The sequence below is a fragment of the Bufo bufo genome, chromosome 3, assembly GCF_905171765.1.
Source record: "Bufo bufo chromosome 3, aBufBuf1.1, whole genome shotgun sequence".
NCBI lineage: Eukaryota > Metazoa > Chordata > Amphibia > Anura > Bufonidae > Bufo > Bufo bufo.
Window position 1 is genome coordinate 698,985,190 of NC_053391.1, and position 23,481 is coordinate 699,008,670.

The following is a 23,481-nucleotide window of genomic DNA, read 5'->3' on the forward strand; positions in this document are numbered from 1 at the left end:
TCCATCAAATGTAGAACATTCTCGGACAGCCAGACAAGACATAAAGAAACCTGCAAATTGAGTTATTTCTATGGACAGTGTATCTCCAATAGCTTAACCTACAATTTACTTTCTCCAAAAACACACTGTGGTTTGAATGAATCATTGACAGCATGAATGTAGATCTGGATATTTTATAAAACTCTTCTGAGGACAGGAGAGATACAAATAACAGAGAATCAAATGGTTGACCAAGACTTTTCTATACATACTGTATCCTGATTCTCCGTGAATCTAATTAGCAAACTATTTAAGGCGCATTTAGATGCTGTAAGGAGCAGCCGATTATCAGGAGGGAAGCGTTCCTTTTTTGACAATCGACTGCTCGTTAAGTGGAGGAGAAATGCTTCCATACAAAGTCATCGTTCCTGGGCAGCAGAGGTTGTTTAGACACCAAGATCTGCTGCCCGGGAACAATGATTGAGGTCTCAGAACCTCCGATCATCTCACCCTATGAAAAAGCGTTACATGTAAATCCAGCTTGAGAAGACCATGATATGACTGCATGGTCTTCTCGACTAGTCATACAACCAGACTGGACATACTGGAGCATGTTCCTCCATGATTTTGAGAGAGCCTTAGTTGTCTGAGTGTTTTAATTCATTGACAATGACTGCTACATCGATTTGCAGATAATTAGCACATTTCATTAGGACAGTAGGGTTGAGGATAATATTAGTGTATCAGAGTGACTCTATACATTCTAAAATAGGTTCAGACAGCCATTCATGTTCCTGTATAATGAAAATGGTTGGAGAACCCTTGACTGTCTAAACTTTAGATATGGAAAATATATCTGAGAATTTTGCCCTTCATTAGGACAGTAAGCGTTGACGGCATGGACAAGGATATGAAGCTAGATATAGATGTTGAAGTATACAACTAACGAGGCTGGCTGGACTTAATGGTACTTAAGGATTCGCAATGACTGGAGAAGCCGTAACCTCGACTGTGGACAAGGTGTCTCAGATTGCTTTGCCCATTATTAGCACACTCATGAAAAACACCATGATGAAGAACACCCACATGAAGAACCGGTCCATGACCTTGGCCACTTTCTTCCATTCCCCAGTCCGTTTTTGCGCTGCCTTTTGCTCTCGGAAGCAGTTGGCCATATATTCAATGTTTTTAAGCAAGCGTTCATTGTGGCACAGACAATCGACTTTAGGGCACTCTCCACAACCATTACCTTTCCCACCCCTGCACTGATCAGAACTTCTCTCATATTTTCCAGGATCCTTCCAGGCATTGTGGCCATTGCTTGAAGAATTTTCCTGCCCCAAGTCCAAGTCTTTCTTCTTAGGTGTACACTTTGTGTCCCCCTCTTGACTGTTTTTAAGAATGTTGGTGGGGTCTTCCCGTTTGGCTTGTCCGTTCATGACCTGTACTGTGGGAGGTTTCTCTGGTTTAGGTCTTTTGCAGCTTTCCCCCACCTCATAGACAAAGAATATCCTGGACATATATTGTAAGATAAATTTCTTTGCCCATTTTGGGACGGGTTTTGCTTCTGGGCCACAATGGTGAATATTCATGATAAAAATTGTCAGGGCTGTTGAGGCCGTGATCATTGTCATGGTGGCGATGTAGTACTTCCCTAGAGATAGAGAAACAGAAGAATTTATAAATTAGGTTAAGACCTACACTTGTATAAGTGCTTAACAGAACAGGTTCTGTAGAATCTGTGTGGAATCAGATGACAAGGTTGTCAAAGGAGTGCGCTCTTTCACGCTATAGTAGGATCTTGCGCCTCTACACGGTTTTTTATACCTGGCTCTAACATTGACTTGTAAGGCTGAGTTCACACGAGTTATTTGGTCAGTTTTGGCCCCATGAAGTGTGCCGTGATTCTAAGAGCGATGCCTGTCATCTGCATGTCATACGGATTCACAGTATTAACTCACTACCACAGCAGACTCTCTATGCATGGTACTGCAAGGCACAGTGTTCTACACCACTATACAGGCACAGTACTCTACACCACTATACAGGCACAGTGTTCTACACCCCTATACAGGCACAGTGTTCTACACCACTATACAGGCACAGTGTTCTACACCAGTATACAGGCTCAGTGTTCTACACCACTATACAGGCACAGTGTTCTACACCGCTATACAGGCACAGTGTTCTACACCGCTATACAGGCACAGTGTTCTACACCACTATACAGGCACAGTGTTCTACACCGCTATACAGACACAGTGTTCTACACCGCTATACAGGCACAGTGTTCTACACCGCTATACAGACACAGTGTTCTACACCGCTATACAGGCACAGTGTTCTACACCACTATACAGGCACAGTGTTCTACACCGCTATACAGGCACAGTGTTCTACACCGCTATACAGGCACAGTGTTCTACACCGCTATACAGGCACAGTGTTCTACACCACTATACAGGCACAGTGTTCTACACCGCTATACAGGGACAGTGTTCTACACTGCTATACAGGCACAGTGCTCTACACCGCTATACAGGCACAGTGTTCTACACCGCTATACAGGCACAGTGTTCTACACCACTATACAGGCACAGTGTTCTACACCACTATACAGGCACAGTGTTCTACACCACTATACAGGCACAGTGTTCTACACCACTATACAGGCACAGTGTTCTACACCGCTATACAGGCACAGTGTTCTACACCGCTATACAGGCACAGTGTTCTACACCACTATACAGGCACAGTGTTCTACACCACTATACAGGCACAGTGTTCTACAGCGCTATACAGGCACAGTGTTCTACACCCCTATACAGGCACAGTGTTCTACACCACTATACAGGCACAGTGTTCTACACCACTATACAGGCACAGTGTTCTACAGCGCTATACAGGCACAGTGTTCTACACCACTATACAGGCACAGTGTTCTACACCACTATACAGGCACAGTGTTCTACACCACTATACAGGCACAGTGTTCTACACCACTATACAGGCACAGTGTTCTACACCGCTTTACAGGCACAGTGTTCTACACCGCTATACAGGCACAGTGTTCTACACCGCTATACAGGCACAGTGTTCTACACCGCTATACAGGCACAGTGTTCTACACCACTATACAGGCACAGTGTTCTACACCACTATACAGGCACAGTGTTCTACACCACTATACAGGCACAGTGTTCTACACCACTATACAGGCACAGTGTTCTACACCCCTATAGAGGCACAGTGTTCTACACCACTATGCAGGCTCTCTGCAGACAGGAAATAGCTTTTTTTTAACGCGATTCCCCACAAATAAATTTGGATAGAATCAAATCTATTTGGAAAATTCGGCGAACTGACCAAATTGAATTTTTGAGAAATTCGCTCACCTCTAATTGCAAGTAGAAGGCACAGCCAGCCTCAGCTCCTCACTCCTCACTCCCTGGCTGACAGCTTTCCTGCCTTTCCATATTCTACACAATTCTCCTTCTTTTCAGCCTTTCCCTTCACTCTCCCTGACTGTAGAATACAAGCTTGACTGATTTCTGACTGTCCCTGATTGATTTTAACTCTCCGTGACTCCCCAAGATTGATATCCTGACAGACTCTATAAGACCAAACCACCCTCATTCACAGCCCAGGACAGAATGACGTTCTTCTTGTTCTGCTCGGGCACCTCCCTGTCTGCTGCAGCACCGATTGGCTCATCCAGGCTGTCTGTCAGCCTGGGAGCCAATCAGGGCAAGCCCGCCCCCCACTTCCTCCCAGGGTCATATGAGCACCCTTCTTCTTCCTTCCTAGTGCTTTTTTTCACCGACAAGTGCAGTAAAATGGTGCTGCATGTCGTTTTACTGGATTCATCCAAAACAAACCGGAAAAGCTTCGGGTTCACAAGCCAGACAAAATTTTGTGCCTAGTTTGTTTGTTACAAGGTGGTTTTCCCATCACTAGACAGAAACATCTGTTTCTACACCCCATCATCCCCAGATCACAGCAGTAAGGCTATGTAAAGAGGAGCGTTGTGAATCTGCATGCAGCTTTTTTTTTTCCAGCAGAAACCGGGCATTTATGCTGGAAAAGCAGTCAGATCCCATTATAGGAAATGGGGATCCGGTGGTAAATCAGGCAACCGTAATTCAGCCTTTACTGTGAACGTGGCCTAAGCACGCACAACACCATCCTCCAATAAATGTAAAAACTGTACCTGCAAAACTACAGGAGTCATGGCCCTGATTGCTTAGGGATGTAGGGGTGTCTTAGTGGTCAGTAATATAGTAGTTATATTCTTGTACATAGGAGCAGTATTATAGTAGTTATATTCTTGTACATAGGAGCAGTATTATAGTAGTTATATTCTTGTACATAGGAGCAGTATTATAGTAGTTATATTCTTGTACATAGGAGCAGTATTATAGTAGTTATATTCTTGTACATAGGAGAAGTATTATAGTAGTTATATTCTTGTACATAGGAGGCAGTATTATAGTAGTTATATTCTTGTACATAGGGGCAGTATTATAGTAGTTATATCCTTGTACATAGGAGGCAGTATTATAGTAGTTATATTCTTGTACATAGGAGCAGTATTATAGTAGTTATATTCTTGTACATAGGAGGCAGTATTATAGTAGTTATATTCTTGTACATAGGAGGCAGTATTATAGTAGTTATATTCTTGTACATAGGAGCAGTATTATAGTAGTTATATTCTTGTACATAGGAGCAGTATTATAGTAGTTATATTCTTGTACATAGGAGCAGTATTATAGTAGTTATATTCTTGTATATAGGAGCGGTATTATAGCAGTTATATTCTTGTACATAGGAGGCAGTATTATAGTAGTTATATTCTTGTACATAGGAGGCAGTATTATAGCAGTTATATTCTTGTATATAGGACGCTGTATTATAGTAGTTATATTCTTGTACATAGGAGCGGTATTATAGCAGTTATATTCTTGTACATAGGAGCAGTATTATAGTAGTTATATTCTTGTATATAGGAGGCTGTATTATAGTAGTTATATTCTTGTACATAGGAGCAGTATTATAGTAGTTATATTCTTGTACATAGGAGCAGTATTATAGTAGTTATATTCTTGTACATAGGAGGCAGTATTATAGTAGTTATATTCTTGTACATAGGAGGCAGTATTATAGTAGTTATATTCTTGTACATAGGAGGCAGTATTATAGTAGTTATATTCTTGTACATAGGAGGCAGTATTATAGTAGTTATATTCTTGTACATAGGAGCAGTATTATAGTAGTTATATTCTTGTATATAGGAGCAGTATTATAGTAGTTATATTCTTGTACATAGGAGCAGTATTACAGTAGATATATTCTTGTATATAGGAGCAGTATTATAGTAGTTATATTCTTGTACATAGGAGCAGTATTATAGTAGTTATATTCTTGTACATAGGAGCAGTATTATAGTAGTTATATTCTTGTACATAGGAGCAGTATTATAGTAGTTATATTCTTGTACATAGGAGCAGTATTATAGTAGTTATATTCTTGTATATAGTTGGCAGTATTATAGTAGTTATATTCTTGTACATAGGGGCAGTATTATAGTAGTTATATCCTTGTACACAGGAGCAGTATTATAGTAGTTATATTCTTGTACATAGGAGGCAGTATTATAGTAGTTATATTCTTGTACATAGGAGCAGTATTATAGTAGTTATATTCTTGTACATAGGAGCAGTATTATAGTAGTTATATTCTTGTACATAGGAACAGTATTATAGTAGTTATATTCTTGTACATAGGGGCAGTATTATAGTAGTTATATTCTTGTAAGAGCAGTATTATAGTAGTTATATTCTTGTACATAGGAGCAGTATTATAGTAGTTATATTCTTGCATGTAAGAGACAGTAGGTTTTTGGCTAAATCTGTTTTATGAAATGTCTTCATCATGTAATGTACAGTCGTGGCCAAAAGTTTTGAGAATTACATAAATATTGAAAATTGGAAAAGTTGCTGCTTAACTTTTTATAATAGCAATTTGCATATACTCCAGAATGTTATGAAGAGTGATCAGATGAATTGCATAGTCCCTCTTTGCCATGAAAATTAACTTAATCCCAAAAAAAACTTTCCACTGCATTTCATTGCTGTCATTAAAGGACATTTCAGTAATCGTCTTGTTAACTCAGGTGAGAATGTTGACGAACACAAGGCTGGAGATCATTATGTCAGGCTGATTGGGTTAAAATGGCAGACGTGACCTGTTAAAAGGAGGGTGATGCTTGAAATCATTGTTCTTCCATTGTTAACCATGGTGACCTGCAAAGAAACGTGTGCAGCCATCATTGCGTTGCATAAAAATGGCTTCACAGGCAAGGATATTGTGGCTACTAAGATTGCACCTCAATCAACAATTTATAGGATCATCAAGAACTTCAAGGAAAGAGGTTAAATTCTTTATTAAGAAGGCTTCAGGGCGTCCAAGAAAGTCCAGCAAGCGCCAGGATCATCTCCTAAAGAGGATTCAGCTGCGGGATCGGAGTGCCACCAGTGCAGAGCTTGCTCAGGAATGGCAGCAGGCAGGTGTGAGCGCATCAAAGAAGCCACTTCTCTCCAAAAAAAAACATCAGGGACAGATTGATCTTCTGCAGAAAGTATGGTGAATGGACTGCTGAGGACTGGGGCAAAGTCATATTCTCCGATGAAGCCTCTTTCCGATTGTTTGGGGCATCTGGAAAAAGGCTTGTCCGGAGAAGAAAAGGTGAGCGCTACCAATAGTCCTGTGTCATGCCAACAGTAAAGCACCCTGAGACCATTCATGTGTGGTATTGCTTCTCATCCAAGGGAGTGGGCTCACTCACAATTTTGCCCAAAAACACAGCCATGAATAAAGAATGGCACCAAAACACCCTCCAACAGCAACTTCTTCCAACAATCCAACAACAGTTTGGTGAAGAACAATGCATTTTCCAGCACGATGGAGCACCGTGCCATAAGGCAAAAGTGATGACTAAGTGGCTCGGGGACCAGAACGTTGACATTTTGGGTCCATGGCCTGGAAACTCCCCAGATCTTAATCCCATTGAGAACTTGTGGTCAATCCTCAAGAGGCGGGTGGACAAACAAAAACCCACTAATTCTGACAAACTCCAAGAAGTGAAGCTATCAGTCAGGAATTGGCCCAGAAGTTGATTGAGAGCATGCCCAGTCGAATTGCAGAGGTCCTGAAAAAGAAGGGCCAACACTGCAAATACTGACTCTTTGCATAAATGTCATGTAATTGTCAATAAAAGCCTTTGAAACGTATGAAGTGCGTGTAATTATATTTCACTACATCACAGAAACAACGGAAACAAAGATCTAAAAGCAGTTTAGCAGCAAACTTTGTGAAAACTAATATTTGTGTCATTCTCAAAACTTTTGGCCACGACTGTAGAGCCCCCTGACAGAGTGGAGAGGGTGTCAGCAGTAAGGTTGTGTTGACGTCACTATTTTGCCCTTCCTCTGTTCCGTCAGAACAATATCCCCAGTGGTGAGGTGGCAGCAGCATAAGGAGATCACAGAGTGACATAGTGGTGAGGTGGCAGCAGCATGACGAGACCACAAAGTGGTGAGGTGGCATCAGCATGAGGAGACCACAGAGTGGCCCAGTGACAGAGTGTTAAGGTAGCAGCAGCATGAGGAGACCACAGAGTGGTGATGTGGCAGCAGCATGAGGAGACCACAGAGTGGTGAGGTGGCAGCAGCATGAGGAGCCAAAATAAATGTAGTAAGACAGAACTACTGTCTTACTACAGCAGCATGACGAGACCACAAAGCATGACGAGACAGCAGCATGACGAGACCACAAAGTGGTGAGGTGACATCAGCATGAGGAGACCACAGAGTGGCCCAGTGACAGAGTGTTAAGGTAGCAGCAGCATGACGAGACCACAAAGTGGTGAGGTGGCATCAGCATGAGGAGACCACAGAGTGGCCCAGTGACAGAGTGTTAAGGTAGCAGCAGCATGAGGAGACCACAGAGTGGTGATGTGGCAGCAGCAGTATGAGGAGACCACAGAGTGGTGAGGTGGCAGCAGCATGAGGAGCCAAAATAAATGTAGTAAGACAGAACTTCTTACTGAGACATCTCAATGAGGCCATTTTATGGCGGTGCCTGCAGTGATGAGTCCCGACCTTCCGAACTCCCCAATTAGCTTAGTAAACAGAGACTGTGGCACTCCAAGTCTTCAGAAAACTTCTTGTTTATATATGTGTCACGTGATGTTGGGACGACGCAGGAAGTCACATGACACAAGCGCAGGACGCTGGTGCGCCTGCACTATTTGCCGATACTTAAATGTAGTTACCATTTTGAGGACATGCACAGTATATTAGGGGGGATGGGGAGGCGCGCATGCGCAGTCGGAGGTTCGAGACGGCGCTTTTTTTTTTTTTTACAGTTTTGTCCAACTGGAATACCCCTTTCAGCATAATATATAGGTATGTGACTATGACAATTAATTTAATGGCCACTGAAGGATTATTTTGAATGTATATATGTGTTTATTATATGAAATTAAGTTGGGGTGGAGTTAACCTTTGTGAAGGGACCACCATGTCCAATCAAATGTGTATCAAGGGTATATACAGTACAGACCAAAAGTTTGGACACACCTTCTCATTCAAAGAGTTTTCTTTATTTTCATGACTATGAAGGCATCAAAACTATGAATTAACACATGTGGAATTATATACATAACAAACAAGTGTGAAACAACTGAAAATATGTCATATTCTAGGTTCTTCAAAGTAGCCACCTTTTGCTTTGATTACTGCTTTGCACACTCTTGGCATTCTCTTGATGAGCTTCAAGAGGTAGTCCCCTGAAATGGTCTTCCAACAGTCTTGAAGGAGTTCCCAGAGATGCTTAGCACTTGTTGGCCCTTTTGCCTTCACTCTGCGGTCCAGCTCACCCCAAACCATCTCGATTGGGTTCAGGTCCGGTGACTGTGGAGGCCAGGTCATCTGGCGCAGCACCCCATCACTCTCCTTCATGGTCAAATAGCCCTTACTTTCAAAGTTTTCCCAATTTTTCGGCTGACTGACTGACATTCATTTATTAAACCTGACAGGGCACACCTGTGAAGTGAAAACCATTTCAGGGGACTACCTCTTGAAGCTCATCAAGAGAATGCCAAGAGTGTGCAAAGCAGTAATCAAAGCAAAAGGTGGCTACTTTGAAGAACCTAGAATATGACATATTTTCAGTTGTTTCACACTTGTTTGTTATGTATATAATTCCACATGTGTTAATTCATAGTTTTGATGCCTTCAGTGTGAATCTACAATTTTCATAGTCATGAAAATAAAGAAAACTCTTTGAATGAGAAGGTGTGTCCAAACTTTTGGTCTGTACTGTGTATGTTCACTATTGTGTATTAATTTGAGCTTGAGAAAGACTCAGAGTCAAAACTTTGCTCGTCTGGTGAAAATACACAAGAAGTTTTCTGAATACTTGGAGTGCCGCTGTCTGTTTACTAAGCAGCATGAGGAGACCACAGAGTGGCCCAGTGACGTAGTGGTGAGATGGCAGCAGCATCAGGAGACCACAGAGTGGTAAGGTGGCAGCAGCATGAGGAGACCACAGAGTGGTAATGGGGCAGCAGCATAAGGATACCACAGAGTGGCCGAGTGATATAGTGGTGAGGTGGCAGCAGCATGACGAGACCACAAAGTGGTGAGGTGGCAGCAGCATGAGGAGACCACAGAGTGGCCCAGTGACAGAGTGTTAAGGTAGCAGAGGCATGAGGAGACCACAGAGTGGTGATGTGGCAGCAGTATGAGGATACCACAGAGTGGTGAGGTGGCAGCAGCATGAGGAGACCACAGAGTGGTGAGGTGGAAGCAGCATGAGGAGCCAAAATAAATGTAGTAAGACAGAACTACTTACTGAGACATCTCAGTGAGGCCATTTAATATGAAATTAAGTTGGGGTGGAGTTGACCTTTGTGAAGGGACTACCATGTCCAATCAAATGTGTATCAAGGGTATATATATGTTCACTATGGTGTATTAATTTGAGCTTGAGAAAGATTTAGAGTCGAAACGTCGCTTGTGTGGTGAAAATACACAAGAAGTTTTCTGAAGACTTGGAGTGCCGCAGTCTGTTTACTAAGCAGCATGAGGAGAACACAGAGTGGCCCAGTGACTTAGTGGTGAGATAGCAGCAGCATGAGGAGATCACAGAGTGGTGAGGTGGCAGCAGCATGAGGAGACCACAGAGTGGTAATGGGGCAGCAGCATGAGGAGACCACAGAGTGGTGAGGTGGCAGCAGCATAAGGAGACCACAGAGTGGCCCAGTGACATAGTGGTGAGGTGGCAGCAGCATGAGGAGACCACAAAGTGGTGAGGTGGCAGCAGCATGAAGAGACCACAGAGTGGCCCAGTGACAGAGTGTAAAGGTAGCAGCAGCATGAGGAGACCACAGAGTGGTGATGTGGCAGCAGCATGAGGATACCACAGAGTGGTGAGGTGGCAGCAGCATGAGGAGACCACAGAGTGGTGAGGTGGCAGCAGCATGAGGAGCCAAAATAAATGTAGTAACGCAGAACTACTTACTGAGACATCTCAGTGAGGTCATTTAATATGAAATTAAGTTGGGGTGGAGTTCACCTTTGTGAAGGGACCACCATGTCAAATCAAATGTATATCAAGGGTATATATATGTTCACTATGGTGTATTAATTTGAGCTTGAGAAAGATTTAGAGTCGAAACGTCGCTTGTGTGGTGAAAATACACAAGAAGTTTTCTGAAGACTTGGAGTGCCGCAGTCTGTTTACTAAGCAGCATGAGGAGACCACAGAGTGGCCCAGTGACATAGTGGTGAGATGGCAGCAGCATGAGGAGATCTCTGAGTGGTGAGGTGGCAGCAGCATGAAGAGACCACAGAGTGGCTCAGTCACATAGTGTTAAGGTAGCAGCATTAGGAGATCTCAGAGTGGTGAGGTGGCAGCAGCATGAAGAGACCACAGAGTGGCTCAGTCACAGAGTGTTAAGGTAGCAGCATTAGGAGATCACAGAGTGGTGAGGTGGCAGCAGCATGAGGAGACCACAGAGTGGCCCAGTGACAGAGTGGGGAGGTGGGTGTCAATACCAGTACCAGCTGAAGATGGTGGGTGGCAGTAGGAGCACCTGGCAGCAGGTGTTGCATCAGGCGAGTGACAGAATCAGAATAGTAGCTGAATCAGGTAGCCAGAAGAAACAGGTCTCTTTTGACAAAGTTTAGGTTTGGCACCATGGATGATCTAGTCTGCTGCATCAGGCACTGGTGTTTGAAAATCCTGGCTGATCCATGCCTGATTCATCTTCACAAAGGTCAGTTTCTCCACATTTTAGGTGGACAGGCGAATTCTCCTTGGGGTAACTATGGCCCCCGCTGCACTAAATACCCGCTCTGATGCCACACTGCTCGCCAGGCAGAAAAGCTTGTCCAGGGCAAACTCGGCCAGTTGCGGCCACAAATCGAGTTTGGCTGCCCAGTAGTCCAGGGGATCTTCGATGTGGGGTGGCAGGGTGCATTCCAAGTACGTCACAACCTGCTGCTTCAGGTTCTGCTCTATGTCTAGCTGCTGCTGCTGGTGAGGAGTTTCTTTAGTAGGCGGGTGAAGAAAATTGCTCATCAGCGACTCTAGACTTAAGTTGCTGCTGATGGAGCTGGTACTGCTCTTGCCCCCCCACCCCCTTCCCAAGCAGCCATGGTAGTGTAGCGTGAGCGCAGAGGGCCCCCCGGACAGAACTGTTTGAGCATGGGCGATGTTGCACACACATAGGCAGCGGCCAACTGACTACTTAAGATGTCTCGATAGTAATTCAGTTTGTTCTCCCTCTTAGCAAGTGAAAAAATGGCCCCAATTTTGGACCAGTAGCGAGGGTCTAACATGGTGGAGAGCCAGTAGTCATCCCTCTGCCGAATAGTGACAATCGGCTGTCACTATGCAAGCACCTACATCTCTTCCCTCATTTCTATCTACCACCCTACCCATGCTCTCCACAGTGCTGCATCCCCTACATCTCCTCCTTATCTCTGTCTACCACCCTACCTGTGCTCTTCATAGTGCTGCACCCCCTACATCTTTTCCTCATCTCTGTCTACAATCCTACCCCTGCTCTCCACAGTGCTGCATCCCTTACATCTCCTTTTCATCTGTGTCTACCAGGCTACCTGTGCTCTCCACAGTGCTGCACCCCCTACATCTCCTCCTCATATCTGTCTACCCTCCTTCCCGTGCTCTCCACAGTGCTGCCCCCCTACATCTCCTCCTCATCTCTGTCTACCATCCTATCTGTGCTTTCCACAGTGCTGCACCCCCTACATCTCTTCCTCATCTCTGTCTACAATCCTACCCGTACACTCCACAGTGCTGTATCCCCTACATCTCCTCTTCATCTATGTCTATCATCCTACCCCTGCTCTCCACAGTGCTGCACCCCCTACATCTCCTCCTCATCTCTGTCCTCCATCCTACCTGTGCTCTCCACAGTGCTGCACCCCCTACATCTCCTCCTCATCTCTGTCTACCATCCTACCCGTGCTGTCCACAGTGCTGCACCCCCTACATCTCCTCCTCATCTCTGTCCTCCATCCTACCTGTGCTCTCCACAGTGCTGCACCCCCTACATCTCCTCCTCAGCTCTGTCTGCCATCCTACCTGTACTCTCTACAGTGCTGCACCTTCTACATCTCCTCCTTATCTCTGTCTATTATCCTACCTGTACTCTCTACAGTGCTGCACCCCCCATATCTCCTCCTCATCTCTGTCTACCATCCCACCCGTGCTCTCCACAGTGCTGCACCCCCTACATCGACTCCTCATCTCTGTCTACCTTCCTACCCGTGATCTCCATAGTGCTGCACCTCCTACATCTCTTCCTCATCTCTGTCTACAATCCTACCCCTGCTCTCCACAGTTCTGCACCCCCTACATCTCCTCCTCATCTGTCTACAATCCTACCCCTGCTCTCCACAGTGCTGCACCCCCTGCATCTCCTCCCTCATCTCTGTCTACCATCCTACCTGTACTCTCCACAGTGCTGCACCCCCTGCATCTCCTCCCTCATCTCTGTCTACCATCCTACCTGTACTCTCCACAGTGCTGCACCTCCTACATCTCCTCCTTATCTCTGTCTACCATCCTACCCGTGCTCTCCACAGTGCTACACCCCCTACATCTCCTCCTCATCTCTGTCTACCATCCTACCTGTACTCTCCACAGTGCTGCACCTTCTACATCTCCTCCTCATCTCTGTCCTCCATCCTACCTGTGCTCTCCACAGTGCTGCACCTTCTACATCTCCTCCTCATCTCTGTCTACCATCCTACCTGTACTCTCTACAGTGCTGCACCTTCTACATCTCCTCCTCATCTCTGTCCTCCATCCTACCTGTGCTCTCCACAGTGCTGCACCTTTAACATCTCCTCCTCATCTCTGTCTACCATCCTATCTGTGCTCTCCACAGTGCTGCACCTTCTACATCTCCTCCTCATCTCTGTCTACCATCCTACCTGTACTCTCCACAGTGCTGCACCTCCTACATCTCCTCCTCATCTCTGTCTACCATCCTACCCGTGCTCTCCACAGTGCTGCACCTTCTACATCTCCTCCTCATCTCTGTCCTCCATCCTACCTGTACTCTCCACAGTGCTGCACCCCCTACATCTCCTCCTCATCTCTGTCTACCATCCTACCTCTCCTCTCCACAGTGCTGCACCCCCTACATCTCCTCCCTCATCTCTGTCGACCATCCTACCTGTGCTCTCCACAGTGCTGCACCCCCTACATCTCCTCCCTCATCTCTGTCTACCATCCTACCTGTGCTCTCCACAGTGCTGCACCTCTTACATCTCCTCCCTCATCTGTCTACCATCCTACCTGTGCTCTCCACAGTGCTGCACCTCCTACATCTCCTCCTCATCTCTGTCTACCATCCTACCTGTGCTCTCCACAGTGCTGCACCCCTACTTCTCCTCCCTCATCTCTGTCTACCATCCTACCTGTACTCTCCACAGTGCTGCACCTTCTATATCTCCTCCTTATCTCTGTCTACCATCCTACCCATGCTCTTCACAGTACTGCACCTCCTACATCTCCTCCTCATCTTTGTCTACCATCCTACCTGTGCTCTCCACAGTGCTGCATCCCCTACATCTCCTCCTCATCTCTGTCTACCATCCTACCTGTACTCTCCACAGTGCTGCACCTCCTACATCTCCTCCTCATCTCTGTCTACCATCCTACCCGTACTCTCCACAGTGCTGCACCCCTACATCTCCTCCTCATCTCTGTCTACCATTCTACCCGTGCTCTCCACAGTGCTGCACCCCTACATCTCCTCCTCATCTCTGTCTGCCATCCTACCTGTACCCTCCACAGTGCTTCACCCCCTACATCTCCTCCTCATTTCTGTCTACCATCCTACCTGTACTCTCCACAGTGCTGCACCTCCTACATCTCCTCCTCATCTCTGTCTACTATCCTACCTGTACCCTCCACAGTGCTTCACCCCCTACATCTTCTCCTCATCTCTGTCTACCATCCTACCTGTACTCTCCACAGTGCTGCACCTCCTACATCTCCTCCTTATCTCTGTCTACCATCCTACCCGTGCTCTCCACAGTGCTACACGTCCTACATCTCCTCCTCATCTCTGTCTACCATCCTACCCGTGCTCTCCACAGTGCTGCACCTCCTACATCTCCTCCTCATCTCTGTCTACCATCCTACCCGTGCTCTCCACAGTGCTGCACCTCCTACATCTCCTCCTCATCTCTGTCTACCATCCTACCTGTACTCTCCACAGTGCTGATCCTCCTACATCTCCTCCTCATCTCTGTCTATCATTCTACCTGTACTCTCCACAGTGCTGCACCTCCTACATCTCCTCCTCATCTCTGTCTACCATCCTACCCGTACTCTCCACAGTGCTGCACCCCCTACATCTCCTCCTCATCTCTGTCTACCATCCTACCTGTGCTCTCCACAGTGCTGCACCTCCTACACCTCCTCCTAATCTCTGTCTACCATCCTACCCCTGCTCTCTACAGTGTTGCACCCCCTACATCTCCTCCCTCATCTCTGTCTACCATCCTACCTGTACTCTCCACAGTGCTGCACCCCCTACATCTCCTCCTCATCTCTGTCTACCATCCTACCTGTGCTCTCCACAGTGCTGCACCCCCTACATCTCCTCCTCATCTCTGTCCTCCATCCTACCCGTGCTCTCCACAGTGCTGCACCCCCTACATCTCCTCCTCATCTCTGTCTACCATCCTACCTGTGCTCTCCACAGTGCTGCACCTCCTACATCTCCTCCTCATCTCTGTCTACCATCCTACCTGTGCTCTCCACAGTGCTGCACCCCCTACATCTCCTCCTCATCTCTGTCTACCATCCTACCTGTACTCTTCACAGTGCTGCACCCCCTACATCTTCTCCTCATCTCTGTCCTCCATCCTACCTGTGCTCTCCACAGTGCTGCACCTCTTACGTCTCCTCCTAATCTCTGTCTACCATCCTACCCGTGCTCTCCACAGTGCTGCACCCCCTACATCTCCTCCTAATCTCTGTCTACCATCCTACCTGTGCTCTCCACAGTGCTGCACCTCCTAAATCTCCTCCTAATCTCTGTCTACCATCCTACCCGTGCTCTCCACAGTGCTGCACCCCCTACATCTCCTCCTCATCTCTGTCCTCCATCCTACCCTTGCTCTCCACAGTGCTGCACCCCCTACATCTCCTCCTCATCTCTGTCTACCATCCTACCTGTACTCTTCACAGTGCTGCACCCCCTACATCTCCTCCTCATCTCTGTCCTCCATCCTACCTGTGCTCTCCACAGTGCTGCACCTCCTACATCTCCTCCTAATCTCTGTCTACCATCCTACCCGTGCTCTCCACAGTGCTGCACCCCCTACATCTCCTCCTCATCTCTGTCTACCATCCTACCTGTACTCTTCACAGTGCTGCATCCCCTACATCTCCTCCTCATCTCTGTCTACCATTCTACCTGTACTCTCCACAGTGCTGCACCCCCTACATCTCCTCCTCATCTCTGTCTACCATCCTACCTGTACTCTTCACAGTGCTGCACCCCCTACATCTCCTCCTCATCTCTGTCTACCATCCTACCTGTGCTCTCCACAGTGCTGCATCCCCTACATCTCCTCCTCATCTCTGTCTACCATCCTACCTGTGCTCTCCACAGTGCTGCACCTCCTACATCTCCTCCTAATCTCTGTTAACCATCCTACCCGTGCTCTCCACAGTGCTGCACCCCCTACATCTCTTCCTCATCTCTGTCCTCCATCCTACCTGTGCTCTCCACAGTGCTGCACCCCCTACATCATCTCCTCCTCATCTCTGTCTACCATCCTACCTGTGCTCTCCACAGTGCTGCACCTCCTACATCTCCTCCTCATCTCTGTCTACCATCCTACCTGTGCCCTTCACAGTGCTGCACCCCTACATCTCCTCCTCATCCCTGTCCACCCTCCTACCTGTGCTCTCCACAGTGCTGCACCTCCTACATCTCCTCCTCATCTCTGTCTACCATCCTACCTGTACTCTCCACAGTGCTGCACCCCCTACATCTCCTCCTCATCTCTGTCTACCATCCTACCTGTACTCTCCACAGTGCTGCACCTTCTATATCTCCTCCTTATCTCTGTTTACCATCCTACCTGTGCTCTCCACAGTGGTGCACCCCCTACATCTCCTCCTCATCTCTGTCTACAATCCTACCTGTACTCTTCACAGTGCTGCACCCCCTACATCTCCTCCTCATCTCTGTCCTCCATCCTACCTGTGCTCTCCACAGTGCTGCATCCCCCTACATCTCCTCCTCATCTCTGTCTACCATCCTACCTGTGCTCTCCACAGTGCGGCACCTCCTACATCTCCTCCTCATCTCTGTCTACCATCCTACATGTACTCTCCACAGTGCTGCACCCCCTACATCTCCTCCTCATCTCTGTCTACCATCCTACCTGTACTCTCCACAGTGCTGCACCTCCTACATCTTCTCCTCATCTCTGTCTACCATCCTACCCGTGTTCTCCACAGTGCTGCACCTCCTACATCTCCTCCTTATCTCTGTCTACCATCCTACCTGTACTCTCCACAGTGCTGCACCCCCTACATCTCCTCCTCATCTCTATCTACCATCCTACCTGTACTCTCCACAGTGCTGCACCTCCTACATCTCCTCCTCATCTCTGTCTACCATCCTACCTGTGCTCTCCACAGTGCTGCACCCCCTACATCTCCTCCTCATCTCTGTCTACCATCCTACCCGTGCTCTCCACAGTGCTGCACCTCCTACATCTCCTCCTCATCTCTGTCTACCATCCTACATGTACTCTCCACAGTGCTGCACCCCCTACATCTCCTCCTCATCTCTGTCTACCATCCTACCTGTACTCTCCACAGTGCTGCACCCCTACATCTCCTCCTCATCTCTGTCTACCATCCTACCTGTGCTCTCCACAGTGCTGCACCCCCTACATCTCCTCCTCATCTCTGTCTACCATCCTACCCGTGCTCTCCACAGTGCTGCACCTCCTACATCTCCTCCTCATCTCTGTCTACCATCCTACCTGTACTCTCCACAGTGCTGCACCCCTATATCTCCTCCTCATCTCTGTCTACCATCCTACCTGTACTCTCCACAGTGCTGCACCTCCTACATCTCCTCCTCATCTCTGTCTACCATCCTACATGTACTCTCCACAGTGCTGCACCCCCTACATCTCCTCCTCATCTCTGTCTACCATCCTACCTGTACTCTCCACAGTGCTGCACCCCCTACATCTCCTCCTCATCTCTGTCTACCATCCTACCTGTACTCTCCACAGTGCTGCACCTCCTACATCTCCTCCTCATCTCTGTCTACCATCCTACCTGTACTCTCCACAGTGCTGCACCCCCTACATCTCCTACTCATCTCTGTCTACCATCCTACCTGTACTCTCCACAGTGCTGCACCCCCCTACATCTCCTTCCTTATCTCTGTCTACCATCCTACCTGTGCTCTCCACAGTGCTGCATCTCCTACATCTCCTCCTCATCTCTGTCTACCATCCTACCCGTGCTCTCCACAGTGCTGCACCTCCTACATCTCCTCCTCATCTCTGTCTACCATCCTACCTGTACTCTCCACAGTGCTGCACCTCCTACATCTCCTCCTCATCTCTGTCTACCATCCTACATGTACTCTCCACAGTGCTGCACCCCCTACATCTCCTCCTCATCTCTGTCTACCATCCTACCTGTACTCTCCACAGTGCTGCACCCCCTACATCTCCTCCTCATCTCTGTCTACCATCCTACCTGTACTCTCCACAGTGCTGCACCTCCTACATCTCCTCCTCATCTCTGTCTACCATCCTACCTGTACTCTCCACAGTGCTGCACCCCCTACATCTCCTACTCATCTCTGTCTACCATCCTACCTGTACTCTCCACAGTGCTGCACCCCCCTACATCTCCTTCCTTATCTCTGTCTACCATCCTACCTGTGCTCTCCACAGTGCTGCATCTCCTACATCTCCTCCTCATCTCTGTCTACCATCCTACCTGTGCTCTCCACAGTGCTGTACCCCCTACATCTCCTCCTTATCTCTGTCTACAACCCTACCTGTACTCTCCACAGTGCTGCACCTCCTACATCTCCTCCTCATCTCTGTCTACCATCCTACCTGTGCTCTCCACAGTGCTGCACCTCCTACATCTCCTCCTCATCTGTCTACCATCCTACCTGTACTCTTCACAGTGCTGCACCCCCTACATCTCCTCCTCATCTCTGTCTACCACCCTACCCGTGCTCTCCACAGTGCTGCACCCCCTACATCTCCTCCTCATCTCTGTCTACCATCCTACCCGTGCTCTCCACAGTGCTGCACCCCCTACATCTCCTCCTCATCTCTGTCTACCATCCTACCTGTGCTCTCCACAGTGCTGCATCCCCTACATCTCCTCCTCATCTCTGTCTACCATTCTAATTGCGCTCTTCTTTCTGCCAATGATTTAATAATAACATCCTCCATAATTTATACCTCTCACTTCTGTCTTCAAGACTTTCAGGGTGATTCCAAAACTTCATTACCTTCAAGCGTTTCTTAAAAATACCTAGCATGCATGGGATAGGCATAAGGCCATCCTTCATATAAGATAGGGCCAGGGGCTATCCATAGTACTCAGTATATTGGGCAGACTAGATGGGCCAAATAGTTCTTATCTGCCGACACATTCTAGGTTTCTATGTTTCTCTTTTCAGACAGGCTTATCATGCTCCCTTTACTGACTCTTCCCCTATTACCCCCCTCTCTCAACTCTTATTCTTCAGAACTGAACAAAACCTTCTGAAAGTAATCCCCACAACCAAAGTACTAGCTCACACAGCTCGGCCTGCACCACTAATTTAAGAACAAAGATGGCTGAACCACTTCACATAAGAATCAACCTTTTGTGTCACACCTACTTCCGCATAGATTGTAAGCTCTTGCGAGCATGGCCTTGTCTCCTAGTGTTTCAGTTGTATATTAGACTGTAATTTTGTGAGGCCATGCCCCCTTAACTGTGGTAGGGAGAGAGCTGCAGTAGAAAGGACACGTCCCCTCAGCTGTGATAGGGAGAGAGCTGCTGCATAAAGGACACGTCCCCTCAGCTGTGATAGGCAGAGAGCTGCAGCAAAAAGGACATTCCCCAGAGTAGCCAGCCTTGTGCGGATGTATCAGAGCATTTGGAGCAAAGAATGGGGAGATCTCTGGATCCATGTGAGGTACAGGGCTGGTTCTAGCTTTGTGAAAAAGAGATCGTCATGTGCTAGATGATTCTGATTTTCCTTTTTGATATCAATCATGGCTTTTAACACTGTTATGGCAGTGGGGAACCACTGTGTCAACCAGCCAGTTTGACTTTGGGTTATGCCTTAAAGCGTTATCCTGGCAATCCTCTTAAATTCACCCTTTAACTGCTGTACAGGTGTGTGGACTTTTCTGCAGGGAACCACCAGGCCACTATCTCTTGAAGAAGTCCCAGTTTGGTTGACAGCTGACCCATGGGGTCAAAGACACCGATGCAGAGCATCGAAGAATGAGGCAAACCTCGTAGTCAGTAACAGATTGAGGTTGGGGCAGGCAGAGTTCATGCAAACACGTTAAACAGGTCAGGACTGGCAGACATAGGTTGGGTACCTTAGGAAGCAAGCTAGGAACCTAACTGCTCAGGCAAGGAAATTAGGTCAGCAGCACAGTGGTAGAGCAGAAGCTGATTAGAAAACTGGATACAGTCAGTATAATACAGTGGCAAAGCTTCCAGCATACAGCTGTAGTGGCTCATGTCTAAAGGACGCCTGGCGCAGTGTTCTGATTGTAGCCAGCATCAGGATGTGATGTCTAACTGTGTAAACAAGGTCCTGACACCAGTCCGTTTTAGAACGTTCTCCATGGAACCCTGTCTACACACAAGGTCCTAGATCTAGCCAGTGTCCGGACTGTGTGTGCTGTGGCAAATGCATCATGATGGTGGCTAATATCTGGAGTTTCAAAGAGGTGACACTCAGAAGTTAAAAGGATCAAAAAGACCCTAGACTGGTCTCGGGTCTAAAGCTTTTATTGTCTACTCCGAGGTCTGTTACTTGAGAGGTCTGCTTTGGGGTCTGTTAATTAAGGGTTCTGTTCTGCAGTTGAGTAATTGAGAAGTTTGGTCTGAGGTCTAAAATTTTAGGGTTTGGTCTGCAGTCTGATAATTCTGGGATCTGGTCTGGGGCCTGAGTAAATGTGGGGGTTTGGTCATGGGTCTGTTAAATTTGGTGCAATGCCTGTAGTTAAGGACAGACACGGACAGTGAGCCCTGACCTAAAACCCGGACGGCTTTTCCCACCTACTTACAGAACAAGCCCTACCCAAGACCACAACTGGTCGACAGCCCTGCGCTACTTGTGTGCAGGGACAGACAAACACCAAGAGACTAAACAACACAAAAACAGGGCTGTAGGTAAATGGGTAAGAACCAGAGAGGCTATGCAGTACCAAACGAAAGACAGAGAGTGGTCAGAAGACAAGCCGGGGGTCAGAGGAACAAGCATTCCAAAAAGCACAGAAACCCCAGAAAGGTGTATGGCCAGGATCAGCTTCTGATAGGTAATGACTCGGCGCTCCATTAGTCAGAAACACTAGCACATAGGAATAGAGCAGCTGAGCAATCAGCCCACCGCTGATCTCCTCCGGCACACGCCCGCTGCAGGGAGAAACAGAGCATCGCGTCCGGTTGATAAGAATGCTGTTGCGTCACCAGGGAATGTGGCTTAGCAGAGCTTCTCTACCGCCGCAGAAGTGCTAAAGCTGGAGCCCGGACAGGTGAGTTCTAAAGGTAGGTGGGCTCTGAATGAATTTAAGCACATCTGGTCTGGGTTCTCATGATTTAGGAATCTAGTGTGGGGTCTGAATGAATGTAAAGATCTAGTCAGGCGTCTTAATGAATTAAACAGACTGGTTTCAGGGTCCGAATGAATTTAGGGATCTTGCTTGGTGAACATTTTGGCATCCGGTCTATGGTCTGAATGAATTTAGGGGACTAGAGTGGGATCTGATAATTTCAGAGTTTGGTCTGGGGCCTGAAAGAATTTAGGGATTTGGTCTGGTATCTAAACATTCAGGGGTATCGTATTTCAGGGGATTGTTTGGGGTAATATAACATATCAGGGCTTAACTGTTTGTTAAATGATTCATAAACCTGGGGTTTATGGGCACAATTAGTGGATTTTTAGATTTTTTTTTTCACATGGAGCTGATGTTCATGGTTTAGAGGGAGGCATTCAAACTTTGCAGTTGGGCCCACCTATTAGTAGTTAAGCCCCAGTACAATAATCTTATGGTCACATACAGTACATGGTGTACCATACAGAGAACATAGTGCTGTACGGCGCCACATAAACAATACACACAGAAGACATGAGAGTACCATAGTACCACATAGTACCACAGTGTACCAAATAACGCTACCTTACTGAGCCCACAAAACTATAAGTGGGATGGTGTAATTGCTGTTTCAGTAAATAGTCTTTTTGGGGTGCAGTTTGTATGTCAGTCATGTCCTATGTTGTTCTGTTCCCCCTCGGACTGGTTTCCCTACACAGACTCCTTTTCTCGTGGTGGAGTATGTGTCACACTGGGCAGATAACCTATTCCGGCCTTCAGCAGTTGTGTACTCACCGATGAGTGGCACATTTTCGGATGGCGGCATACTCTCAGCCACAAGCAGCTGGAACACAGTGAGGGCCAACAGGACGGTCACCCCCAGGGACACCTTCTCTCCAGAGTCTGCCGGGAGGTAGAACCCTAGTGGAGCCAGGAAGGAGATCATGACACAAGGAAGAAGAAGATTGAAGATGTAGAATGACGCCCTCCTCTTCAGGATTAGGGTGTAGGTGACATCGGGGTACGGCTCCGAGCAGCAGCCGTAGGTGATCACGTTCTTCTTCGCCGGCATTCCCAGCATCTCCCACTCAACGTTCTCCACAAAGTCCGTCAGATCCCCAGTGTCCAGCTTGTTCAAGATGTCAATCTGATTACCATTATATGTCCAGGAGCCAAAGGTCAAACGGCATTGCTGACCATCAAAGGGGAAGTAGGAAACGTCCACTTTACAGGAGCTCTTGGTGATGGCCGGAGAGTCCCACATGATCTGCCCGTCATATCTGATCACCACATTGGTCTCCATCGAGCCTGTGAACTGGTCATCAGCGCTGGAAGAGAAGGGAAGCTCATGATCATTCACAGCCTAGATATAAGTGCCTTTTACATGGTGCAATAACCATCAGGAACAATGTACAAATTTTCATTACCGAGTGTAGACAAGACCTAAAGATCGAACGACAAACCATAATTCACTTGGTTGTTGATGATGACATCATTGACTGTTGGCAGCACATGGCCCTCATGTTAAAATCGGATGTGCTGCCTCGTGGAAGCTGTATGAGCGGGGTGGGTCAAAGATCCTTGGTCAGATTCGAACCCAGGACCTTTGCAACGCTAAAGTCCTGGGTTCAAATCTAACCAAGGACAACATCTGCATGGAGTTTTTCCGCCGTGTTTCCTTCAGCACAGTCATGACAGGCGTGAAGTGCCAGCAAGCAGGACTGTGTATGCAGCTCTGCATATGACATGATGTAAGGCAGGATCACTACAAGGTCTTATATGGAGATATTAGCGGTGATGACAGGACCCAGCAGTAGGGATCAGGTGAGACCGTGTAACATAGCAGGGACCCCTCCCCCAGGGATGCACAGTGAGTTCTGTTATTAGATGTAATGTTGTAATTCGGTCGCAGGGCTCTGAGAGTAACCTCTGCTGAAGAACATGAGCCGCCTCAGACAACAGCTGCACCTGCGATTGTGTTACACCTTCTCTCCGAGCCCTGAAATCCCTGCAGCCCCGTGTCATGAAACGCATCGAGCCGGGTGTGTAGAGACCTCCT

The 23,481-nt window shown here is 47.3% G+C and overlaps 1 protein-coding gene across 2 annotated transcripts in view; it reads right to left on the minus strand.

Moving 5' to 3' along the window:
* Positions 1-26: 26 nt before the first annotated feature.
* Positions 27-23,481, minus strand: part of CHRNA10 (cholinergic receptor nicotinic alpha 10 subunit) — a 45,604-nt gene continuing 22,149 nt past the window's right edge. For both annotated transcript variants that reach the window (XM_040422675.1, XM_040422676.1), the window contains exons 4-5: positions 22,218-22,750; positions 27-1,633 (exon numbers count right to left, since the gene is read on the minus strand). In XM_040422675.1, the coding sequence (XP_040278609.1) occupies positions 1,005-1,633; positions 22,218-22,750 (1,162 nt within the window). In that variant the 3' untranslated portion in view covers positions 27-1,004. The remainder of the gene's footprint in view (positions 1,634-22,217; positions 22,751-23,481) is intronic.